The sequence below is a fragment of the Anarhichas minor genome, unplaced genomic scaffold (genome assembly GCF_050575085.1).
Source record: "Anarhichas minor isolate MPS153535 unplaced genomic scaffold, ASM5057508v1 ptg000026l, whole genome shotgun sequence".
Taxonomy (NCBI): domain Eukaryota; kingdom Metazoa; phylum Chordata; class Actinopteri; order Perciformes; family Anarhichadidae; genus Anarhichas; species Anarhichas minor.
In genome coordinates this window covers 7703001-7724422 of record NW_027466472.1, presented here as the reverse complement: position 1 = coordinate 7724422, position 21422 = coordinate 7703001, and the positions used below count along the sequence as shown (strand labels likewise).

Below are 21422 nucleotides of genomic sequence, written 5' to 3'. Positions count from 1 at the left end.
AATTGTATCATTACTGAATTTCAGTCAGGCAGTTCCTGTGGAATGGTTATATGTCGGGTACAAGGTACAGTAAATGCTTGATATCTAAGAAAGTCAGTCAAGCCTCATCACTCCCTGCAGTATACACTTAATCTCACGCGTAGAGAGATTAGGAAGGGACTAAACTAATCAGCAGCTACAGGTGAATGCAGCTGATGATGACGACGATGATGATGATGTAGGGATGCTTACAGTGAGCGGTGTATAGCAGTAGCAGCTTAAGCAGAACAAAAGAGTCAGCAGAGCGTGACAGATTAAATAGACGGGTGTGGAGGGTATGTGTTGCAAAGAGTGGGGTGTGTAATATGTGTAGCAGAGCAACTCAAATTCTCTGTTTAGTTTGTGTGTACCTCAGAACCATTTAGAAACACTGACAAAAACCAAGTGTTTTTGTTCAGGCAGGAAGCTTTTGTCATGTCAGTTGATGGATGGTCAATAATGACCAATCATAAATATGGCAATAACTATAGTAGCTAGTTTACATAAACGCTGTAGCACTAACGTATCCTGTATGGCCATAGGGCCTATGTGTGCTCTCATATCGTCACTACAACGGCAGGCTTGTCAGTCTGAGTGTGGGCAAACAATTTGGCCTTTAGATGTGGTTGGATGACACCTTCTACGAACTGGTTCCTTCCAACCATTTGCCGTTGTTGATGCTACCTCTGAGGATCTTAATTAAATGTGCCATAACTGACTTTTTTTTAGCCACTTGGGGACATTGGAAACAAGTTGTGAACACAACATTGACATATCATCACTCTTTAAGTGAATATGGCAGACGTTTTCACAAACAGTTGCTTATTTATACATCTAGAAATCACGTTGAATCTCAGTCCAATATTCTCTCCTTCACAGTAACTTTGTTTTTGGTCCAAAAAAAACTCTCCAAAGAAACATCTGGTTCTTTAGCTGCCTAACGCTCCACTATGGTCACCAGGTTTTTTGTATTTCGTTTAAAGCTTTCTATGAGAGCAGTAAGTGTGAACCAAAACAGTAAAGTTGCGGGCCAGACAGCTAAACAATGAGCTGAACTCACTATAAAGCTCTGTATAGTTGACGGGAGCGGCAGGTGATAACTGTCTGCAGGTTTATTATTACGAGCGAAACCGCTGTTTTCATATTGTCATTTACTACACTGTTATAATGACAATATCAATTATAACCATAGGGACAAGGACACACTGACTAAATTGCTGTTTTAATAAATGTATGTTTTATGAGAAAGACATTTCAGACTTAAGTTTACATTGAAACCTCCTTGAAACCATGAAGAAAATATACACGAGTTATAGATTTCTCATTGTATGAATCAAATCAGGCATTTAGGACTGCAGTAATCTTGGTCTACAGAGGAGTTGTGCTGTGTTAGAAGTGACGGGGCCAGGTGATTTGTATGACAAACACTGGCCTCATGTTAAGTATCACATTATCGCTATGACAGCTGTAGCTTACGCACACACATCCATAACAAGTCCTGCCAATGATGGAGAGGTCTGCATGCGTGCGTTGGATTGTTGTGAAACTGCTGAGTGGGTGATTTTTCTGCATGCGCGTGTAAGCAATGTCAGAGTGTGAAATGTTTGTGTGTATTCATGTGCATATCTTGTGTGTGTGTGTGTGTGCGTGCAGCTGGTGTGAGTGTTTTCCATTTTGTGTGTTGGGGATAGAATTGGCCTGTCAGTCACAGTATAGTGGGGAGGAGTAGGAGACGACAGGTGTCGGGGAGCGGGGGAGGAAGGAAAAGAGAAAGTGTGAAAGAGATGGATGAAAGAGCGCAGGAGAAGGGCACATGAGCAGCAGAGGATGAGGAAGAAAGTTAAGTTTGAGCAACCGATGTAGAACTTTTATCCCTTTCCCAAAAGTGAAATGTTCAATGGGAATCCAGCAGAAATGTTTGAAGGATACTGGATTTAACGAGGTTTTAAAGCAGAAGTAAAGTCCATGAGATGAGAAAAAGATTCTTAAAGATTATATGTAGTGTCAGTGAGCCTGGACATGAATTATAGTTAATATTGAAAAGTAGTTAGGCTCTCTGAGGTTAAAGAAATGAAAAACCTTTTCATAAATATTCATTACACTGAACATTTAGTAATCGGGACACCTACAAGATAAACCCTATTTCCTGCTGCACAGGCAGTGATGCGTTTCTGCGTATAACGCTTTTAATATTTATAAGAGTAATAACAACAGTTTGTTTGGAACAAATGGAAAGTTAACGAAATGTAGGAAGCTCCGGTCGTTATCATTATAAAATGCTTTACATTGAAGGCAAAACATCACAGCAGTGACTGCATGCTTCTCACTAAGAGTGTCACCAAAGTCAAGACAAACAAGAATCATCTCGCACATGATCATGTTGAGGACACAGAATCAAAAATGTCATATCCATGCGTATTAAAAGTAAATGTGAATTTGTAACTATTCACCTTCGTCCGTCAGCATAACATGAACCACTGACCACTGTGAGTCGATGTCTGTGATAAAGTGAGCAGTGTCCTTTCACATCTTTGCTACCAGTTCTTATTATTCTTTCACGCACCTTTTTGCTCAACCGCTCACACCTTTTCCTCCTTTCAGCTCATCGTCTATCACTCTTTTGCTATCTGCTTCTCTCTTTAGATTTAGCTCCCTAAAGGTCTTGAGTATGATGGCCATGAATATTTCACTAAACTGCATTCTCAGGTTATCAATAATAAAATGCCATATTCTTATAAATATTCTAAAAATACAGCCGGACTCTGCCTCTTCAGTCCTGCATCAAAGATTCATGCACATCTAACAAACTGTTAAATCTCCCACCACACCACACCCATATGGGCATGACCATTGGACGATGTGCAGGTGTGTTCTTATCACCTCCATGTTTTTGTGCGCGTGCACGTTTGTGTCGATGTATGTGTGCATTCCTGGCACATCTTAAGCTTCTGTAACACACCGTCTTGGAGAAGCAGTCCAGTTCAGCTGGAAAGCTAGAAAAGTGCGGAGAGAGTGATTCACATTGACAACAGTCTGAATCACCACAGCCTAATACTAAAGCACTCTAACACTACAGACAGTTAGACAGCCACACGCTATCCCCGGCCCAAACGCACTCTCTTATGAACACAGCCTCATATACAACACTATCTCTTACTCAGTCTAGAGGCACACACGCACAACAAAGCACTCCGTTTGTCTCACAATACATTTCCTTTCCCTCACCGTGGCGAGATGTCGCAGCCCTGTTGCATGAAAGCTCCCAGTGAGAACCAGAGGGAGTTGAAGATTCCAAACTCATTGGGGGGTTGGTCGGTGGGGCCCAGCTCTGTTGTGCCCTCCTCTGGTTCCTCTGCATGCCACTCATACGGACTGAAGCGACTCACCTAAGACAAAAGAAGGAAAACAGAACTTTTAGAGGAAGAGCGACCAGTGCAGGTACAGACTGATCCAGGCGCATAGAGAGCATTAATAACAGCTTAATAACAAACACAAAGCCATATGGGTACATTTCTCGTGACTTATCTGGAAGACAAACATGTGTCCTTGAATATGCAGACAATCCGGTGTCATAGGAGTTATGCTGACCTGATCTTGACATTGTAAACTTGCATGTCTCACATTAAGTATTTGCATTTCTTGCATACAGCACTGTCTGTGATTGTAATTCTGTCCAGATAGGACGCCTTTAAGAACCTAACAATTTCCTGCACAGAAGATTTCTTTAACACTGCAGCAGACATTGCAGTTGAGGAGGTAAGGGCAATGTAGCCATACTTGAAAAGTTATTAAATTATTTAATTCATTGAAGGGTTGTAATAATCTTTAATAGATACACACAGTGCACTCTCAGAAACATTCGGACACATGATCACTGATGACACAATGTATTATATCATCAGAATATGACAAGAATCTCCCATATCATGATCAGCAGGAAATGTGTCCTATATCAGGATTTTATTCTCTTTAAATACATTTTATTCTTAGCCTGTGAGCCAAATAAAATATCGGTTCTTTCATCCCTAAAGCTTTAAAAATGCTTCAAACTCTTACAGCCCTGCAATTTCACTGAAGCACTGACTACTGGTTTTTAAGAATCACTCACCAAAAATAGCACGACACTGACTCCAATGTAAGCAAACACTATGCACATCCAGATCTCGTAGGCCAGCGGGTCCAGGAAAGAGAAAACACCTGGTTTAGACTTCTGGGGCTTCTTGATCATGATGGAGATGCCCAGAGACATGAAGGGCTTCGAGAAGTCGATCACCTCTTCTCTCACGAGAGTGATGGTCAGTGGGGCAACGGCAATTTCTGCTTTCTGCAAAGAGGTGGTGGGGAGAATAGTGTTTGTTTAGTTTAGTTTCGTCATAGAGTAGTAGTTGTTAAGCAGCAACTTCATCTAAAAGCAGGAGACTGATGGTGAGCAGGAATTCTCTGTGAACTCTTATGTCTGCAGAAGGAAAAAGTGAGGACAAAGATAAAGGAAGGAGAAATAAAAATTAAAACACAAGGATCAGGTTAAGTAGACACAGTAAAAGATCAGCAGAGTTTGAAGCAGGAGCAACAGAAGGAAGGGAATGAAATAAATAAAAGAGACAAAGAAAGGGAATTGTGGTACAGCGGGGGAGGGAGAAATGTTGAAAGAGACAGAGGAGGTAGGGAAAACCCGAATGACAGAGAAGTAATTCATACGTTGGCATGAACGTGACACTGCCAGAATATAAATTAGTCTGCAAGGACTCACACACATTTGTGTGCATGCACACATGCAAAATCTATAGAAGAGTCAAAAAACATCATTCATTCAGCACACTGACAGCAGTTTTACAAATAATGGAATGCGGCCATTGATAGCATCACTAATTGCGCATCGCTATCTGCGCCTTCTCAAGGTCCGAAACACAAAAGATTTTGCGCCCATGATATTACAGCGCAAATACACCCATACAGTTTTGCAGCGGAGTGAAATTTGGCATTTTTTTGGACTTGATTGCAATTATCCATAAGGCAAAGTATAGATGTGCTTAAAGCCAATGTGTGGATTGTAAGAGTCAGACCGAGCAAGGGGTCTTGTAAGGAGGGCCTTGCCAGAGTGCCATTTCCATCCAAACCTGTTTTCTTTTGTGTTTTCGCACATTAGCGCCATAGTTTCAGTTGTTTGCTATCTGCAACCTCTCAGCTAGATGCCTCCAGATCCTACACACTAGACCTTTAAGGGTGTCATTTACCTTTTGTGAGTTTTTTTTAGAAATGCTGCGAAATCCTTTTGTGAACTCGCCTCTGAGCATCTGTTTTTGTGTAACTGCGTGTGTCTATACATGATCCGCAAAAAAAGGCTACAATAGCACATCACATGACTTCCCTTTCTTCACTACAAGGAGAGGATGATACAATGCATGTAGAATAAACAGCAAAAGGAAGTAAGAAGCAATATAGAAAGAGAACAGGGTAGGAGGGGGCAGAGGAATGCCAACAACCCACAACACACTTCAGACAGAGAAATAAAACAAATTAGAAAGGGAAAGCAGGGGACAAAAGTACACATCAAAGAAAAGAAAGTCACAAAGATATACAGAGTAAAGGACATAAAGTAGAGGACACATTTCTGTATTTTCTCTATGTGGCAGAAGAGTCCTAAGAGATGACTGCAAGCGTTTGCAAGAAATCAAAAACGGATTAGTCAATGCAGCTGTTCGGTTGTGTCACCTTCCACTACACAGTTTCAGGAGGCTAATTAATTCTGTCAATGTTCTGCAGCAAACGTCTCCACTTTCAGTCTTCCGCAAAATGACAACTGACATTGTCTTCTGCATGTTGATAAAGTTTGCATCAAGACAGCAGTGTGAAATCTCAGACCGTGCATGGGCGTCAGTGGCAATTAGCCAGCTTGCCAAATTCTCAAGGATAAGTTAACACTCCGAGACACAGCATCTTTGCAGGAAACTGACATGGTAACTAAGGAGACGGAGAGCTCAAGACAAGTTTGTGTACTGCATAGGAGTTATTTTGAGCATTTCTCATCTGTTGCGAGATGGCCTGTGGCGGGGTCACAATAGCAGAAGCACATAAAATGCCATGTAATAGCCCTGCTGTATATATTAGATTATAAGATTACAATGTTGAAGTTAAGTTGACTCTGTACCAGAGAAGTGTTTATTCAGCACAGTTTTTCGGAGGTCTTAATTTGTACTGCTGTTGTACTGATTTGCTGAACATTATATCCTCCTACCTCATGTATATAGTACTTTGCCTTTCCTTAAGGTTTACTGTATGATATTCAGAGCATCAATAGAGCGCCGAGTCCTAAAACTAGAAAATGAGTCTGCATTTTTTCCCCTTCTGGTTCCCTCATCTCAAAGTCAATGAGTTTTTTGAATGGGTTTTTGGTTAGATGCCCGAAATAAGGTCTGTGTTTAACAAAAGCTCAAGAGATTTTAATGTTTTGTTCTATGATATAAAACAGAGTCAGTAAATATCCCTCTCTTGGATTTTGAAGGTCTAACGTGTTCTAACAAATAGTTCTAATCAATAGTCCGAATATTTTCCATTTAAACTTACCCCATACACAAGCTCTCCAACCATGCCATTCCATATCTTCGTCTCTGAATCTCTGGCTCCATATTTTCCATCCGGTACGATGGAGATCTTGTATTTGATTCCAATGTGTTTGGCAATCTCCGAGGCCAAGTCCACACAGTATCCCTCAAACTGGTCGTTGCCTTCATAGAGTTCCGAGTTCTTCTTCAGCATCACATAGGGACCCTCCTACAAAACCAGCATAAGGGGAGAAAGACACAACTGTTTGGAGGAACATGACAGCAGCGACTATTGGAAGAAGGAAAATGAAAACTCATCAACAGGTGCAAGCAGTTTGGTTGTAAACTTTGTACCAAGGAAAAACACATATTGCACAAGAAAGGCACAGCTCTATAAAATACACGAAAGCAATGCTGCCACATTAAACTGGACACCAACCTCATGATGAAAGAAGAGTTTCATCAGAACATTAAGATTCTGAAATGTATGCATTATAAGAGACTGATTTAACCATACATGGAAGACAGCAAAGGTAAACTGAAGGTCACACATCCTTATGTAGATCCACATTGTTTGAACTATTAAAGGAGATAAACATCTTACAGACAAACCATCTTGTCAGGAAAACACAGAAACCACTCAAAACTAGACAGAAACAGTTGCACAGTTAATACAATTGGGGAAAAATATTTTTTTTGGGGGGGGTTGGGTAGATGTTTTATATCTTGTGTCTGTGACTTCTAGTGCCTTGTTTTATTCCTTCGTCTGACTTTAGATGCCTCCTCTGGGATCTGCACCTGACTCAGTGCAACACTAATGCCGAGAGGAGAGAAATGTACAAGAGAGAGGAAAAATACAGAGAGAGAGAGAGAGATGAAAAAAAGAGGAGACTGCTGCTTTGGTAATGTGCCATAAGAGGTAGACTGATTTCTGTGCATGCAGTAAACAAAGATGACAGCAAAGGGAGAGTTTAATGTTGTGTAGCGACATGGTGGGTGTATTAGGGATGACACACACACACAAACGTATTTACAGAGAAGCATGCACATACAGTACCACACCTATGCAGGATATCCACAGAGAAAAGAAACACACATACTGACTTTTGAGTGACAGCGCAATCGTCCGGAGCAGTGATTTATAGTATTATGCCTGAGGCTGCTCACGCTGTAATCCAACTGAAGCCAAGTCTATTAAAATGCTATCAAATCCTTTTTAATCAAAGACTAATCTCATCTAATTAATCAAACCGGCTTTCATAATATACAACACTCCCCTGCTATGAAATGGTTTATAAAGATCACAAAACACAATAAAAGATAACATGTTTTGGATTGAATTCCTCAGGAAGGAAATTGATTCATATTGAAAAACAAGCATAGTTTAATCACATAAGATTCAAGACATCTTTTAAAAGGGGTCAACTGAGCAACATAATCCCTCTGACACAGATGCGGAGGGAGCGATCGTCAATCTGGGAAATTGAATATCATTTGAAGAAAATGATCTAGATCTAGATCAGAAGAAGGCAGGCAGGGGATAAAAATAAATCTGACAATGGAAACTGAACTGTACAAACAAAACCTACAAAGGGAAGCTGGATTTATAGATGAATCCTCTTTCTCTTTAGTAAACAAAGAGCTTGAAATATAACTATTTACTTTTGTACTTGTGTATGACTGAAAAGTAAAATCGGGAGAAATCATTTTTTATCATTTTTCAATTATGGTTATTCAAACTTGTAGAAGAAGGTTAGCATGCTAATACTAATATGGAGAACATGGTAATTATACCTGCTAAACGTCAACATGCTATCATAGATATGATGAGCATGTTAGCATGCTGTACTCTTTTCCTGTTTCTAAATCCAGACTGTGGATTTCTAACAACCAACTTAGTTTTTTTTCCTGTTAAATAGTTTGCAAGATTGAAAATGTCACAATTTTCTTTGGGATGTGCGTGTCCATTTCTGTGTGCATAAACCACATTTAATATTAATATTGAACATCAATTCACACTCATGCGAATTAATAAAGATAATGTCAAATTGACATAAAGGTTGAGAAACAAACGCATTTTAAAACCATCAAAAACAGCCCGAGCATCGCATTTCTTACAAACCATTATTCAGTCATCAGTATAAGATTCTTAAAACAAAATACACTTCTTCCAAAACCAGCCATAAAAATAAGACACTTTTGATCAACAACACTTCATCATCATCATCATCATTACCATCATCATCATCAAATACAAACATTTGCCCCATTGTGTTCAATGTCAGAACATACAAAAATATTTCCCCTAAAATATCATTATCAAGGAGATTAGCATGTCCTGGGGCGCGACTTCCATTGACTCAACATGAATCATAATATTAATGAACAGCAAACAGTTTCAAGTGAATTCTCTCAGACAGATCAACACAGCCACGAGGACTGCTCTGTACTGTAGCAGGATAAAGACTAGAGGGTACGACGATGTGAGCGAAACAATATAAAAATACAATACCAGTGTGATTAATAGCTGTAGCCTAATTACTGCTTATATCGAAATCTACAGTTTTTACAATCATCTTGCTGTGTTATTGTTTTTAATTCAATATGTGTTGCTTTGCATCATAAACTTGATGGTTTCCAGCCTGGTGTGATATTAACTGCCCAGATAATCGAAAACGTATTGACAACAATTTGACATTGAAGTTTGTGAGGAAACGCGCTTTAAGAAGACATCTGGTGAATGATGCAGAATTGCCTGTTTGTTGCATGCAAAATGAAAGTAACAATGACAATAAGGGAATATTTAGCTTGGGATATTTTCAAGTAATTTAAAAATAACGAATGATGATAATGCTGTAGCCAGATGGACATGATTATATTCATTACAAGCTGTAGTACTTAGCAGACCTGTTTCAGATACACTGAAACACAAATTCAAGAATCTGAAAGCACCAAAATAGAAACTTTGCGCCAAACTGGACAGAAATTATTGTTCCATCTATCTCATCTAATGGACACAACAAAGGATGACATACAATAATCGTATTCATTGTTAATTAATTCAGCATTTCTCATTTAGAGACATTTTTGGGAAATATGTTTATTTGCTTTCTTGTTTAGAGTTAGATGAGACGATTGATGCCACTCTCATATCTGTCTGTGACATTTGAAGCTACAGCCAGGAGAAGGTTTGCTTAGCTTAGCACAATGACTGTCTCGTTAGAGTCTTGTTGTCACCGTGAGGTTGCAGGCAACCAGTGGACGCTTCAGGAAGTCACTGCTCAAAGCCATGGTCTGGGAAGAAATACCCATGTTTTCATTATTTACACTTTGATTAAATGAGATGGTATAAGACACGGGACATGTTAATTAGTGCATTCGATTTTTTTTTTGCATTTAGATAGAGCAAAGCTAACTGTTTGCCACTGTTTCCAGTCTTTATGATATGCTAAGCTAACTGGCTGCTGGCCCCGGCGACATGTCAAATGGACAGATATGAGAGTCGTATCAATCTTATCAATGAACACCCTGAAAGACATTTACGTATTTTCCAAAATGTTGAACTTTGCCTTTAATATATTTATTTATTTATTTGTATAAAGTGTCCCACATCAGGAGATTGTATCATCAATGACACCCCCCCCTTAACAAATGTAAGAAGGCTGTTTTGCTTCACTTTTCATCTTAAATCATCAAATCTCAAGGGAAGCCATTTACTTAATTTGTGCTGACAAGGAGTATGCAACCATCTCAGTTGCCTCCTCCATCAAATTGCCCTGTTTATCATGTTAGAAGGTCAAGTGTTTGAAATGAGAACTGGCTAGTTAATTTAGTATCATGTAAGCAACTACACATGAACAGAAACTACAAATAAACACACACACACACACACATACAGATGCACACAAACCAGTGGGAGCTCTGCCAAAGGTGGCACTGTTTCACTTTAAAGCCTCCTCAAGGTTTGTTATCAGTTTGCCCCAGATGCCTTTGTCTTGGTGTGAAGGTAATAATGCCAATGGCGATCAGGAGGTTGAAAGAGAGCTTGGACATGGGGATGAAGAGAGGGATGTGGGATGTGTTGGCTGCATGAAACTACAAAAGAAAGATGAAGGAGCAGATCAGAATACAAACAGATAGCTACAGTGAGGAGAGAAGATAAATAGGTACAGAAGAAGGGAGTGTGAAGGAGAGATAAAATGGAAGAGGAATATGACAATGTGAAACAATTTAGAGCAAAAGAGGAGGAAAGCAAGACAGAAGAAAGACTGAAAACACAGACATAAAGAGGGAAAACGGGTGGGGGAAAAGAGGGAGAAAAGCTTGGTAGAAGCAAATGGTTGGTGCTGATAAGACATGAAGCACTTCACACCAGAGCCAAAAAGGCAGACAGGACTTGCTATGTAAGCCAGTTAGCCAGCCAGTGAAAAAGACAGGCACCCGACTGGACAGTCACCTAACTGTTCCATCATTGATTCAGGCTGCCATCTGGACGCACAATCAGTTCAGCATCTAAAGAGCCAGACTTTCGCCAGACGTAAAAAGTTATCCATCCACTGAGACATTAAAAAAGCCGACTAGCCATCCTTTCAGATGGCCAAAGAAGTAAGCCAAGCAGTCAGTCAATCGGTCAATCACTTCATTCATTCATTTAGTATTGCAATTATCGTACATAATCATCTATCCAGTCACATATTTGGCCAGTGAGCCAGTATTTATCTTGCAGCAATTCCACCATAAAGCGAGCGAGGCAGTTCAGCAGTCTGTCCACCAGTAAACAAATGACCAGTTGACAGTCAGTCAGTATCCAGACTGTTAGTCACAATGCCAATCGTCTGTCACCAGACAACCTGCCAGTTAAAAAGCTTTTCACAGTAAGTCAGCCAGACACAAAGACTGTGAGCTGCTGAGTCCACCAGGTAACTAACCAGCCTGCCAAAAACGAGCCTTGTTGTCTGTCTAGCTAATAACTCAACCGCCACCCGTTCAGTCAGACAACGGCATTCAGTTCGGTTCAACATATTTTTCCAAAGCCAATATTTCAGAAGCTTTCATATTTTCTCTTCTGTTTATGAAATTTGGCCTACTTTATACTATTACATAAATAATGTAACTCCCGAATGACAATTTCCCATCTTCAGCTCTATATATGAGTGTCCTGCATCCTGACGAGGAGCCTTGTGGGAAAGCAACATTGACGTTTCATCCATAAACACACTATTGGAGAACAATCTAACAGTGAGCGGACTCTACAGTTTTGTTTTGAAGCTGGATGTGCTACACCTTTTAGTAATAATTCATCCATCAAAAGACATATATTTAAAGACAAATGTAATCGATTAGAAGTCAGAAAATCTATTATATCGAAATATTATATTAAAGCCAATTAAACATTCAAATCACTAAAGGAGCATTTTGTACAGTATGCTGCAATTAATTAAGGCAAAATCAAAAGGCATAAACAAGAAATTGTGAATTCCTCAGGGACTGTGTTAACAAGTGAAGTAAATGTCAACAGGCTTAACAATCAATCCCCCCATTAATGCACTTTGCTACAATGGTAGTGTGAAACTTAGACAAGTCAAAACATTTAAAATGGCACCATTACAATGCGATGTGTGGGGATCTCTTGTGCTTCAGTCAAGCGCCCCTGGTGTTGAATTCCTTTACATTCAGGTGGTGTGTAGAGCTCTCACTGGAACACAGTAGAGGAAAGTTGGCTGAGTAAGCATGACTGAGTAGTTTTACAGAGTGACGGAGCAGAAAGATGAAGATGGAGGGAGAGTAGTATCACAAGGCAAAATACACTGGCACAAAGATCTGTCCATGTATCACTCTCCTCCAAAAACAAAACAAAAGTATCGAGAGAAATAGAACAAATGATGCATTTCGGTGAGGCATTTCTTCCTGCAGGTTCTCTGCAGTGTAGCAGAGATGGTGCTGGTGATTGTTGTGTCCTCGACAGGAGTGAAAATAATCTGAATTAACAGGGCTGTCTGATGGTCTGGTGATGTTGTGCAGCCAAGTGTCAAATCTTGACAGCAGCCACAGTATCCGTCCGACTGTAGCCATTGTCATGAGGAGCACAGCGAGAAAGGCATCCCAGTGCCTTGCAGGCTCAAAACATGGTGGCCGTGTTCTTCTCATCTGTCCCTCTTTGCCATTTCTTCTGTTTTAATGCAGGGCAAACTACTTAAAGAAATAATTTCAGAACAAACAAAGAAAATCCCCTTTTAAACAAAATACACGTAAAGACAAAAGCCACCATGACAAAGCAAAACTAGAGCACACTGAGTCTTTGTACAGAGCTTTAGAGACATTCAGTAAATCAGTCTGTCCTCTGTCTTTCCCGAGGGTTTGCGACTCAGGTGAGTCTGTGTGTCTGTCTGTCGCTCTGTCTGCAGACCCGGCATCAGTGTCGCAGCAGAGGCTTCCTCATCATCAGAGGCTGCAAAGAGGAGGAGGTGGCTGAGCTAAGGTTAGCCAAGGCCTGCTGAGGTCACCATCCACAGAGAAATATGCAGGCGGGGGTAGGCATGGAGGTAAAAACGAGGGGGGCATGGGGGTTGATGAGATGAGTGGAGTTAATGAAAGACAGCAAGACACAGTTAGAGAGAGGGAGGGAGAAAGAGGGGATAGTGAGGTGGGAAACAATCAGATGGCAGACAGACACGGGTGGGAAGAAATAGGGAGGGAACAGACAACTGCAGTAATGCCGAACTCTGTTTTAGACACTAACCTCTTTTTCAAACACACAAAATGAATACAACTATATATATTTATGATATATTCTAACAGTAATGTTATATTAAGATAAAATACACATATTTACAATTTTTGCCACAGAAAAAAATAACTTGCCCTTTAATTTATTTGATTGTGTTGATGTATTTTTATTTGCTTGTCTTGGGCCTGGCTAAAGGCACTACCCACTGAGGCTTAACACATTGCCAGTTGAAGTGTGCATGTCTGAAGGCGTGTCAGTCGCTGTGGACATTTAGTCCAGCTGAATTCCTTTTTCTGAACGCTTTCCTGCAGCGTGTGTTTTTTTTCCTCAGTGCAGACCTGACTGGCCAGTACCACTCCTGGCCAGAGGGTGTAGACTTTCACCCTGTTATCAAATCGTTGAAGGTATTTGTATCGCAAGCACTACAGTACAACGACAGATATTTTGGTCATACTTAGCAGTTTGCTGGATGAAGCGAAGTGGCTCAAGACAAAGTGCTGAATTGCCAAAGCTCACGCATCTGTGGCTTGTTTTATCTCAGGGCTGAAATTAGTCTTTTGAGTTGCTTTCCCTTGCATCATTTTGCATGCCCAATTGAATTAGACTGATTGCATTTACAGGAAGGGGATGGCCACCATAAAAAGGCTGCAGATGGGTGAAGTGAAATCAAATGTAAGCAGAGGATGTGCACAAATCCACCGATTAGCCATCCTTTATCCGTGTTTGTGTAAGAAAGAGGAGTAATTATACTGGGCTGCAGACTGGTGTCTATGAGAAAGCCATTCGAGTAGTCTGGACTGAGGTCACTTCTAAATGGTGATCTGAGGTCAGTTTTAGATTTGCCTACTAATGAGACATTAATGTAATCTTCCAGCTGGATAAGTGCCACTCCCTCCTGGCTGTGCTCTGTGCTCATCCTGCTCCAACCTGTTTTTTCTTGGACATTAACAAAACTCTGCCACATAGCATCCACTCAAAGTACTTCATCCCCTGGCTTTCTGTATCCTATTAGGCAACTATTAGAAAACATTTTTTTTCTATACTGTCAATCATCTTGTGACCCCTTAAATGCGTCTTGGAACCCCTTGTTTGGAACCACCGTAGTACAGAAGCAAAGCCATGGCTGTAACACATTGGTCATTATCTAGTGCTGTTTAACCACATTCATGCTGTGCACCTGATCTTATTTTTCTTATTTAGCACGTCTAACATCGGTTATTAATCACCTGCTGTGGACCTGATTTGACATTTGCTCTAATCTTGCTTCTCCGTAAACTTTAAGCCTTTACATGAAGCAGATGTGAGGTGGGAAATCAGGTGAGTGCAAGGTTTTGGTGAAATTAAGTTGTGGAATTCCTGGCGAAAGACTGTTGTGTGTTGAAGGACAGCTTCAAACAAATCCCAAACAGCACCCAAATTATGCAGAAATAAAAGCAGTCTGAGGGTACATTACCATGATAGTTGTCACGACTACTGTGCGGTTCTCCATCGCCGTGCTGTCATTGGACAGAGTATTATCATTCTGGACCAACACAAGTTTGTCTATGTCGTTCCAGTAGCCGATCTGAGAGAAACAGAGTGATAAGAGAGAGAGATAATAAGTGATAAAACGAAAAAATATCATCCAATCAATCAGTCTTCATAGCACAATATATATAAAGAAATGGAACCTATGTGAGACGGAGAGAAAGGAATAAAAAGAAATGAGTCAACAGAATGAGCGCGCTGCAGCAGATTTCCCATTGGAACTGTAGAAGATATTGAGAGATATTGAGTGTGAGGCAGAAACTTTCAATGAACACACATCGCTGTCAAAGGAACAATTGAGAAGCTGGAACATGATGTTATTTCGTTATTAAAGGCGCTACATGTATGATTTTTTTTTTTCCAGTAAAAGAGATATTATGAGCAGCTGCAACCTAAGCCTTGTCTTCCAACTTTTTGCTATTACAAATAAGGGTTATGTTCAAACTTTCCTTATTTATGTCACTGTAGTTTTATCGACCCCAAGTTTGACTGGGAGCTGCTCCTGAATGTACACTCCAAAAAGATATTAAGACGCCGTGATGGTTCAGCTGCAGTTATATTAATATATTTTATAACTGCGGTGCGACAGTTATTAATTAAGAATTCTGCAGATAATTACGCTGTAAATGAATTAATTACACAATTCACAATCATGATGGATAAAACAAGAAATATGCAGCACAGAATATAAACTACAGTTATTATCCTTTAACAATAACAGTAAGTGTATGTCCTGTCAGTGGTGATTAAAGGGAGCTTTCCTTCAATTTTACATGCAGTTGTTTTGACATTGCTTTTCAGCACTACAGCCTGAAAATAAATGACCCAAACTGAATGGAATAAGTTGGCTTTGGTATGTTTTTTATGTTGTTCCATGGACAAATTCAAAGTGCCGTTTGTTATTGTTCCTAAGCCATGAGGACAGCCTACCTTGCGAGGTCCGTTGCTCTTTAGCTCAAACACGTCCATGGTATAGTTGACCCTCCGACCGTAGTGATCAAACTGAATGTTTCCAGTCAGCCCCTGAATACGCACCTGCATTCAGAACAAAGAAAACCAGCCAAAAACTAACAGTAAGCAGTGAGGCTAATATCTATGAGATGATATTACAAACAGTAACATTGGATTGCATGCATGCATCATTTCCTGTCCATCCCTTGTGCTTAGCTAGGCAACCGGAATCCAGTGCGGGAATGGAGGACACGCCCACTAAAAAATGAAAACTGCTATATAGAATGCAAGTATATTGAATGGTGATTGCAGAAAAAAGGGTGACCATGAGTGGTATCCAAAATGGGGTTTGATTTTTTTGAAATATGTAAGGATTCTAACTTAATCATATGTAGCATCAAGGATTTATTCTCTCCAAAAATAATATGAATAGCCAGTGATCAAAACTTCTGTTCCAACAAGGTTAACAAGTAGCCTATCTTTGAGCTAAGGTTAGAATAAATACTGGGTTGAGGTGAATAGTGCTTATTATCAATGTTAGAGTATACTGAGCACTGAATGGAGGTCATTACAATGTCCCCACAAGTATAGCAATACAAGTTTGCGTGTTAAGTGTGTGTGGATTCTGATGGGGACTCCATCAAAGTCCCAACAAGAGTTTAAAATACATAAATGTCCTCATGGATTTCTCTTGTGCATGCTTGTGAACATCTGTCTAAGCGTTTCGCAACCTGTCCACACAACATCAAACTTGCGCCAACCTGTTTGAGTGCACGCTCCATATCTATTCCTTGGTTCCAGGGAGCAGCTGGATTGGCCAGGCAGTCGCCAGCGTTGCCGCGGCGACTGATATCAATTTTCTGACGTCGAAGGGTGCGGAAGGCCTCGGCCATCACAAGGACGCCGTCATACGTTAGAGATGAGGTGTACTGAAGGATGGAGGAAACACAGAGTGCATGAAGACAAGAGAAATGTTATCATTGTGACAGGTTTCAAACATAGAAATTGCCATGTAGATAAATACCTCTTCTTCGTTAGTACACAGTATTACAGAAATACATCCCGTCATACAGTTAAATCTCAAGCATTAAAATGTCTCCTGAAACAAACATAACGAGACCCTGTTTTACTCAGGGGGAATCCAGGGCTTAAAATAGCTTTTTACCAAATAAAGCTGATCCGTACCTACATCCAAGTTTAAATGAAAGACTGAAGTACAGTACATTATTTAGTGTTTGTTGTTTCTAGAATATTAAACGACATGAATCATTTCTAAAATTTACATAATCATGAATATTGGCCCGTTTTACTCCTGTTTTTACACAATCTACTGATTTAAACATCACAAAACATTTATTTAGATGTTTCTTTTAGTCTGTGAATTACAATGAACAATCACAAAGAGTCACAGCTTTTTAACACAAAAAGCATCCACATTTTCTTTTCAGTGATGGGTTCACTCTGCAAGACTCCATGAGTTAAGATACACAACAAACAGTGTTTGAATAGATGCTTTCTGTGATTCACCAAGCCAAAGTAGAACGCGCTAATGTTGCCGGGCCAATTCCTAAAAAGAGAACCAATTTGATCTTAGACAACAGCTGTATCACTGCATCAGACCTCAGACCATCTTAAATCCCTGTAACCAACCTTACCACCATGCAAACACGCTGACCTGTGCCTCAGTCTATCGCGATGACTTTTATTTGACTTCCACAGTTAACACCAGTAAACATCAATCAGCATCACTGTAAATGTGCCAGTTTTAGACAGGCTTTTTCAAATACAGTCGCTGGGCCATTACAATGACATAACATGTGTTTAATATTGTTAATCTGATAATTGAATCCACTTTGTTAGGAATTTCCCTTTGATGGCAAGATAAAGATTCCCAGGATTTATGAATGTGGTTTCATTATATTCTAAAATACGATGTGGCCCTTAAGAAGTGATCTTAAGTAAATATTTTAAAGGACATTTGAAACGTTGCAGTGAGTAAGGAAAAGTGAAAGGGTAAGAGGTGCTATTATCTCTTCTCTGATGAAACTCTTGAAAGTAGCGGTGATCTTGACAGATTGTTTGACAAATTCATTATAGGTAACACACAGCGGGGAACATTACCACACACTCAGCAGCAACAAACCCACCCAGCCAACACACAGACAGAGGCAGTCAAACACACAGCGGGCTGCCTTCACATCACGGCGGAAACGAGTGGTGAGATGAAAATGTGAGGAAAGAGGGACGTCAGCTGAGAGACTCAGCCGATGCTCTCCAAGCCTCTGCAGGTATAGTTTACTCTCTTACTGACGTCTCTTGATTTGCATCCCACAAGGCATGGAAGGCTGCACAACCATGTTATCCTCCTTTCATCTCTCCCCTTTGAAACTAAAGAAGCCTTTAGGCGTGCAACTGACATATGATGACTATAGACTCCAAACCCAGGAGAAACAAAACAACAAAACTGACCCAGATAGCATACTGTTTTTTTGTTTCTCTCACAAGTAAGATAGAAACACCTTGGGGTCACATAGAAAACAGTATTGGTTTTGGAAGAAAACGCCTAATTCTGGATATTTTTTTTAGGATCAGTTCAAACCTCCAAGTTCAGGGAAAATCCAGCAAGACAAAACAGAGAAAACTGAACGAGCATTCTCAAATAGACTAGCACGAGTTTACTCTACGTATACCAAGAACCAGATTTATAAATGATGTATGCAATAAAACTCTTTGATTCAATCGTCACATACATTACATATGCAAAATTTGACCTTTACAGTTAACTATCCTAAGCACTTAAGAGCAGTGGAGCATCTCGTGGTTCAGTGTCTCCCTCAAGCACACTTCAATATTAGGAATTGAGGTTCAAACCACCAACCTTAAAGGACAAGCAGCTCTACCCCAGAGCCTCAGCCGACAAAAGAAAGCACGTGCAACTTTTCACACAGAAGCTACAATAATAATCATGAAAGAATATTGAGATATAACTGAAGATATCCTTTATACTTTGACACATGTACAGGCACAGCAGAGTTGAGAAACACTAGGTTAAGAGATTTTGATTGATGGCCAAAAGCAGCTAGCTCAAAATCCATTCTTCATTGTGAAAGGGACATGTCTGCATAGTGATTTTTACACTGCACATTATTAGACTACTTGGCCTGAGGCTATGAGTTGGCCCAAGGCTAACTGAGCTCAGTTTTTACACAGCACCAATTAGCCTGAAGCACGTTGGAAGCATCTGTTGTAACTAGAGATACCTGGTTTTGTGTTATTGTGTTAAATCATTAAAATCTGGTTTATTTCTTTGCAAAAGTCAGAGGTAAAACGACATTTTGGGAAGAGAACCTTTGAATGCACCTAATCAAATACGTTCACACATTTCTGAAAGATCAGAACACTTGCAGTTGTGTTTACCTATATTTTGTATCTATTTGTCACAAAAATTTACAATAAGTTTATTTCCATTAACAAACCAACTGTTGTGTAAACGGGTCGATTGATGCAGCTGACATCCACTAATGAAAATTCATCAGGTAAATCTGAGAGCCATGATTAGCCAGTTGACACTGGTCCTTGGGTAAAAAATGACATCCCAACAATAAAAGAACATAACCATCAACACAAAGTCGCAGCGTTTTAAGACTCATATCATAACTAAATTGTGTGCGTGTCCTCTGAGAGTGACTGCATGTGGGTGTGAGTCAAAGAGGACTGGACAGATAGCTGCAATATGATGCCTTTTTAATAGGTAGGTGGACATATTTCCAGTTAATATATACACAAATCAAACGCAATGTGCTGCGTGTCAGTACTCGGTCAAAAGACGCGTGTTGAGTGTTTCTGCTTTGGAGCAGGCGGATGGGTCAGGGACATACCACCACATCAAATTCCATCCTTAAATAATATCTATCAGTTGCTTTTCCAACTATGAATCAGTTCCTTTTAGAAATCTAAATATAGTAACCTTCACATTGGCATAAATTAGGACAGCCACACAGCACTTTAAAAAAAGAAAAGACGGACATTTTTAAAGCTGATTTGCTTTTTATTCACTTCTTTGAACAGAGTGGTCAAGAACACTTATGAGCAAATGCCAGGAGGTGAGTTTTCATTAAAGCAAAATTATGACTGATGTGTTAACTGCACGACAAATTAATCAGAGCGCACAAGGCCAAATTGCCTCTTAAAGCAACCATATGACCGTTTTCAAGCAATGTAGCATTTAAACGGAGTCCGGACTGAGATATCATGAGGAAATATTATGCATGACAGACATGAGAAAGAAGTCTGAAGAATCTGTATGCATCACGTTAACCTTGACACTAAATAACAGAATTATGTAGGAATTTATGCATTCAATCATAGTAGGATCAGCCAAGTCACCTTTCCGACATCCTGAAGTCACACTCTGATTGGCTTAGAAGCTATACCAAATGTACCATATCACACTCTGAATGGTTTCAATGCAGCATATCACCCTGTGACTAGTTACCTGTCTGAGCTGTACATTTGACTTCTGCAGTGAATTTCAGGCAAGAAGAACAATTTGCATACCAATGCCACCTTCACTAAATGCATGTGTGTGTGTGTGTGTGTGTGGACGACTGTGTGTAGCTGTGAAAATTGTTCTGTTGTATATGTAGATGTACTGACAATGTGATGTAGTGGAAAATACCTTTTTCTGAAGTAAAGTGAAGTTCTGCATTTTCATGAATAAAGCAGCCAAGGTAGAATAAGGACATTTTCCCAACAAAACCCGCTATTGCAACTATTTCAAATTAAATTTGTTAGAGTTGGGGAAGCTCTTTCCAATCCTTATATTTAAGGATGGGACAGTACATTTGTATCACCTTAGGTGGGCTTTCAGATCCAGGGTACTCTCTCTGATCCAGTTTGTTCCAACGCTGCATCAGTTTAATAACAATAGGCCTGCTGAAGTCCACCAGCTGGAAACCAGTCACATTGGCGCCGCCATGCATGAACCGCTCCAGAGATATGTCCTTAAATCCCTGAGAGAGAGAGAAAGAGAGATGGAAAGACAAAGTGAAATAAGGGCCAATGCAAGCACAGAAAGAACAGAGTGCAAAATATAGGGAGTCTCAGGGGAGTCCGAGACCCCTTGATTGACCCCCCCCCATAGCCTCGCCAGCAAACATTTGTTTTTTTTGGGGGGGGGGTCACTGGGAAAATCTTTAAAAAAGAATTTGTCACTAAAAATCTTCCAGCAGTATCCAACATTCGAACTGCAAAATATTTATTTACAAATATAAATACAGAAGAAAAAACGTTGTGGTCTTCTTCCATGGGTGGCGCTGTTGCAAATGCTCCGTGATGTAAAAGTTGTGAAAGGTTAAAGTTGTACGGCGAGTTTTCGGGTTGGAAAGACAGAGGCGAGTGCGCTGTGTGGATTCTATTGCAGGGCATATAGTTGTTGCGTGTTTGTGTGGTTGTGTGAGGGCCTTATTGTTAACAACATGCGCCTTGGTAATGTGTGTGCAAAGTGTGTACCGCCTAGTTGATTGTCTTGGCTTGCAACCATGAAATCTTGTTGACCTTCATTGCGTTTTGAGTCTGTGTAAGAATTCAGCACCGTGTAACACTGGATTACCAGGTTAGGTAGGACCCCCCAATTGCCACTGGGTATTTCGACAAAC

General features: G+C 40.1%; 1 protein-coding gene across 1 annotated transcript in view; it reads right to left on the bottom strand.

The window, feature by feature from the left end:
* The window catches only part of gria4a (glutamate receptor, ionotropic, AMPA 4a), a gene marked incomplete at its 5' end in the record, with an annotated part of 105760 nt that overhangs the window by 28271 nt on the left and 56067 nt on the right, over positions 1–21422 (bottom strand). The window contains 7 exons of the mRNA XM_076100563.1: positions 3244–3404; positions 4127–4342; positions 6583–6789; positions 14741–14851; positions 15745–15849; positions 16527–16694; positions 20619–20777. Coding sequence (XP_075956678.1) covers positions 3244–3404; positions 4127–4342; positions 6583–6789; positions 14741–14851; positions 15745–15849; positions 16527–16694; positions 20619–20777 — 1127 coding nt within the window. The remainder of the gene's footprint in view (positions 1–3243; positions 3405–4126; positions 4343–6582; positions 6790–14740; positions 14852–15744; positions 15850–16526; positions 16695–20618; positions 20778–21422) is intronic.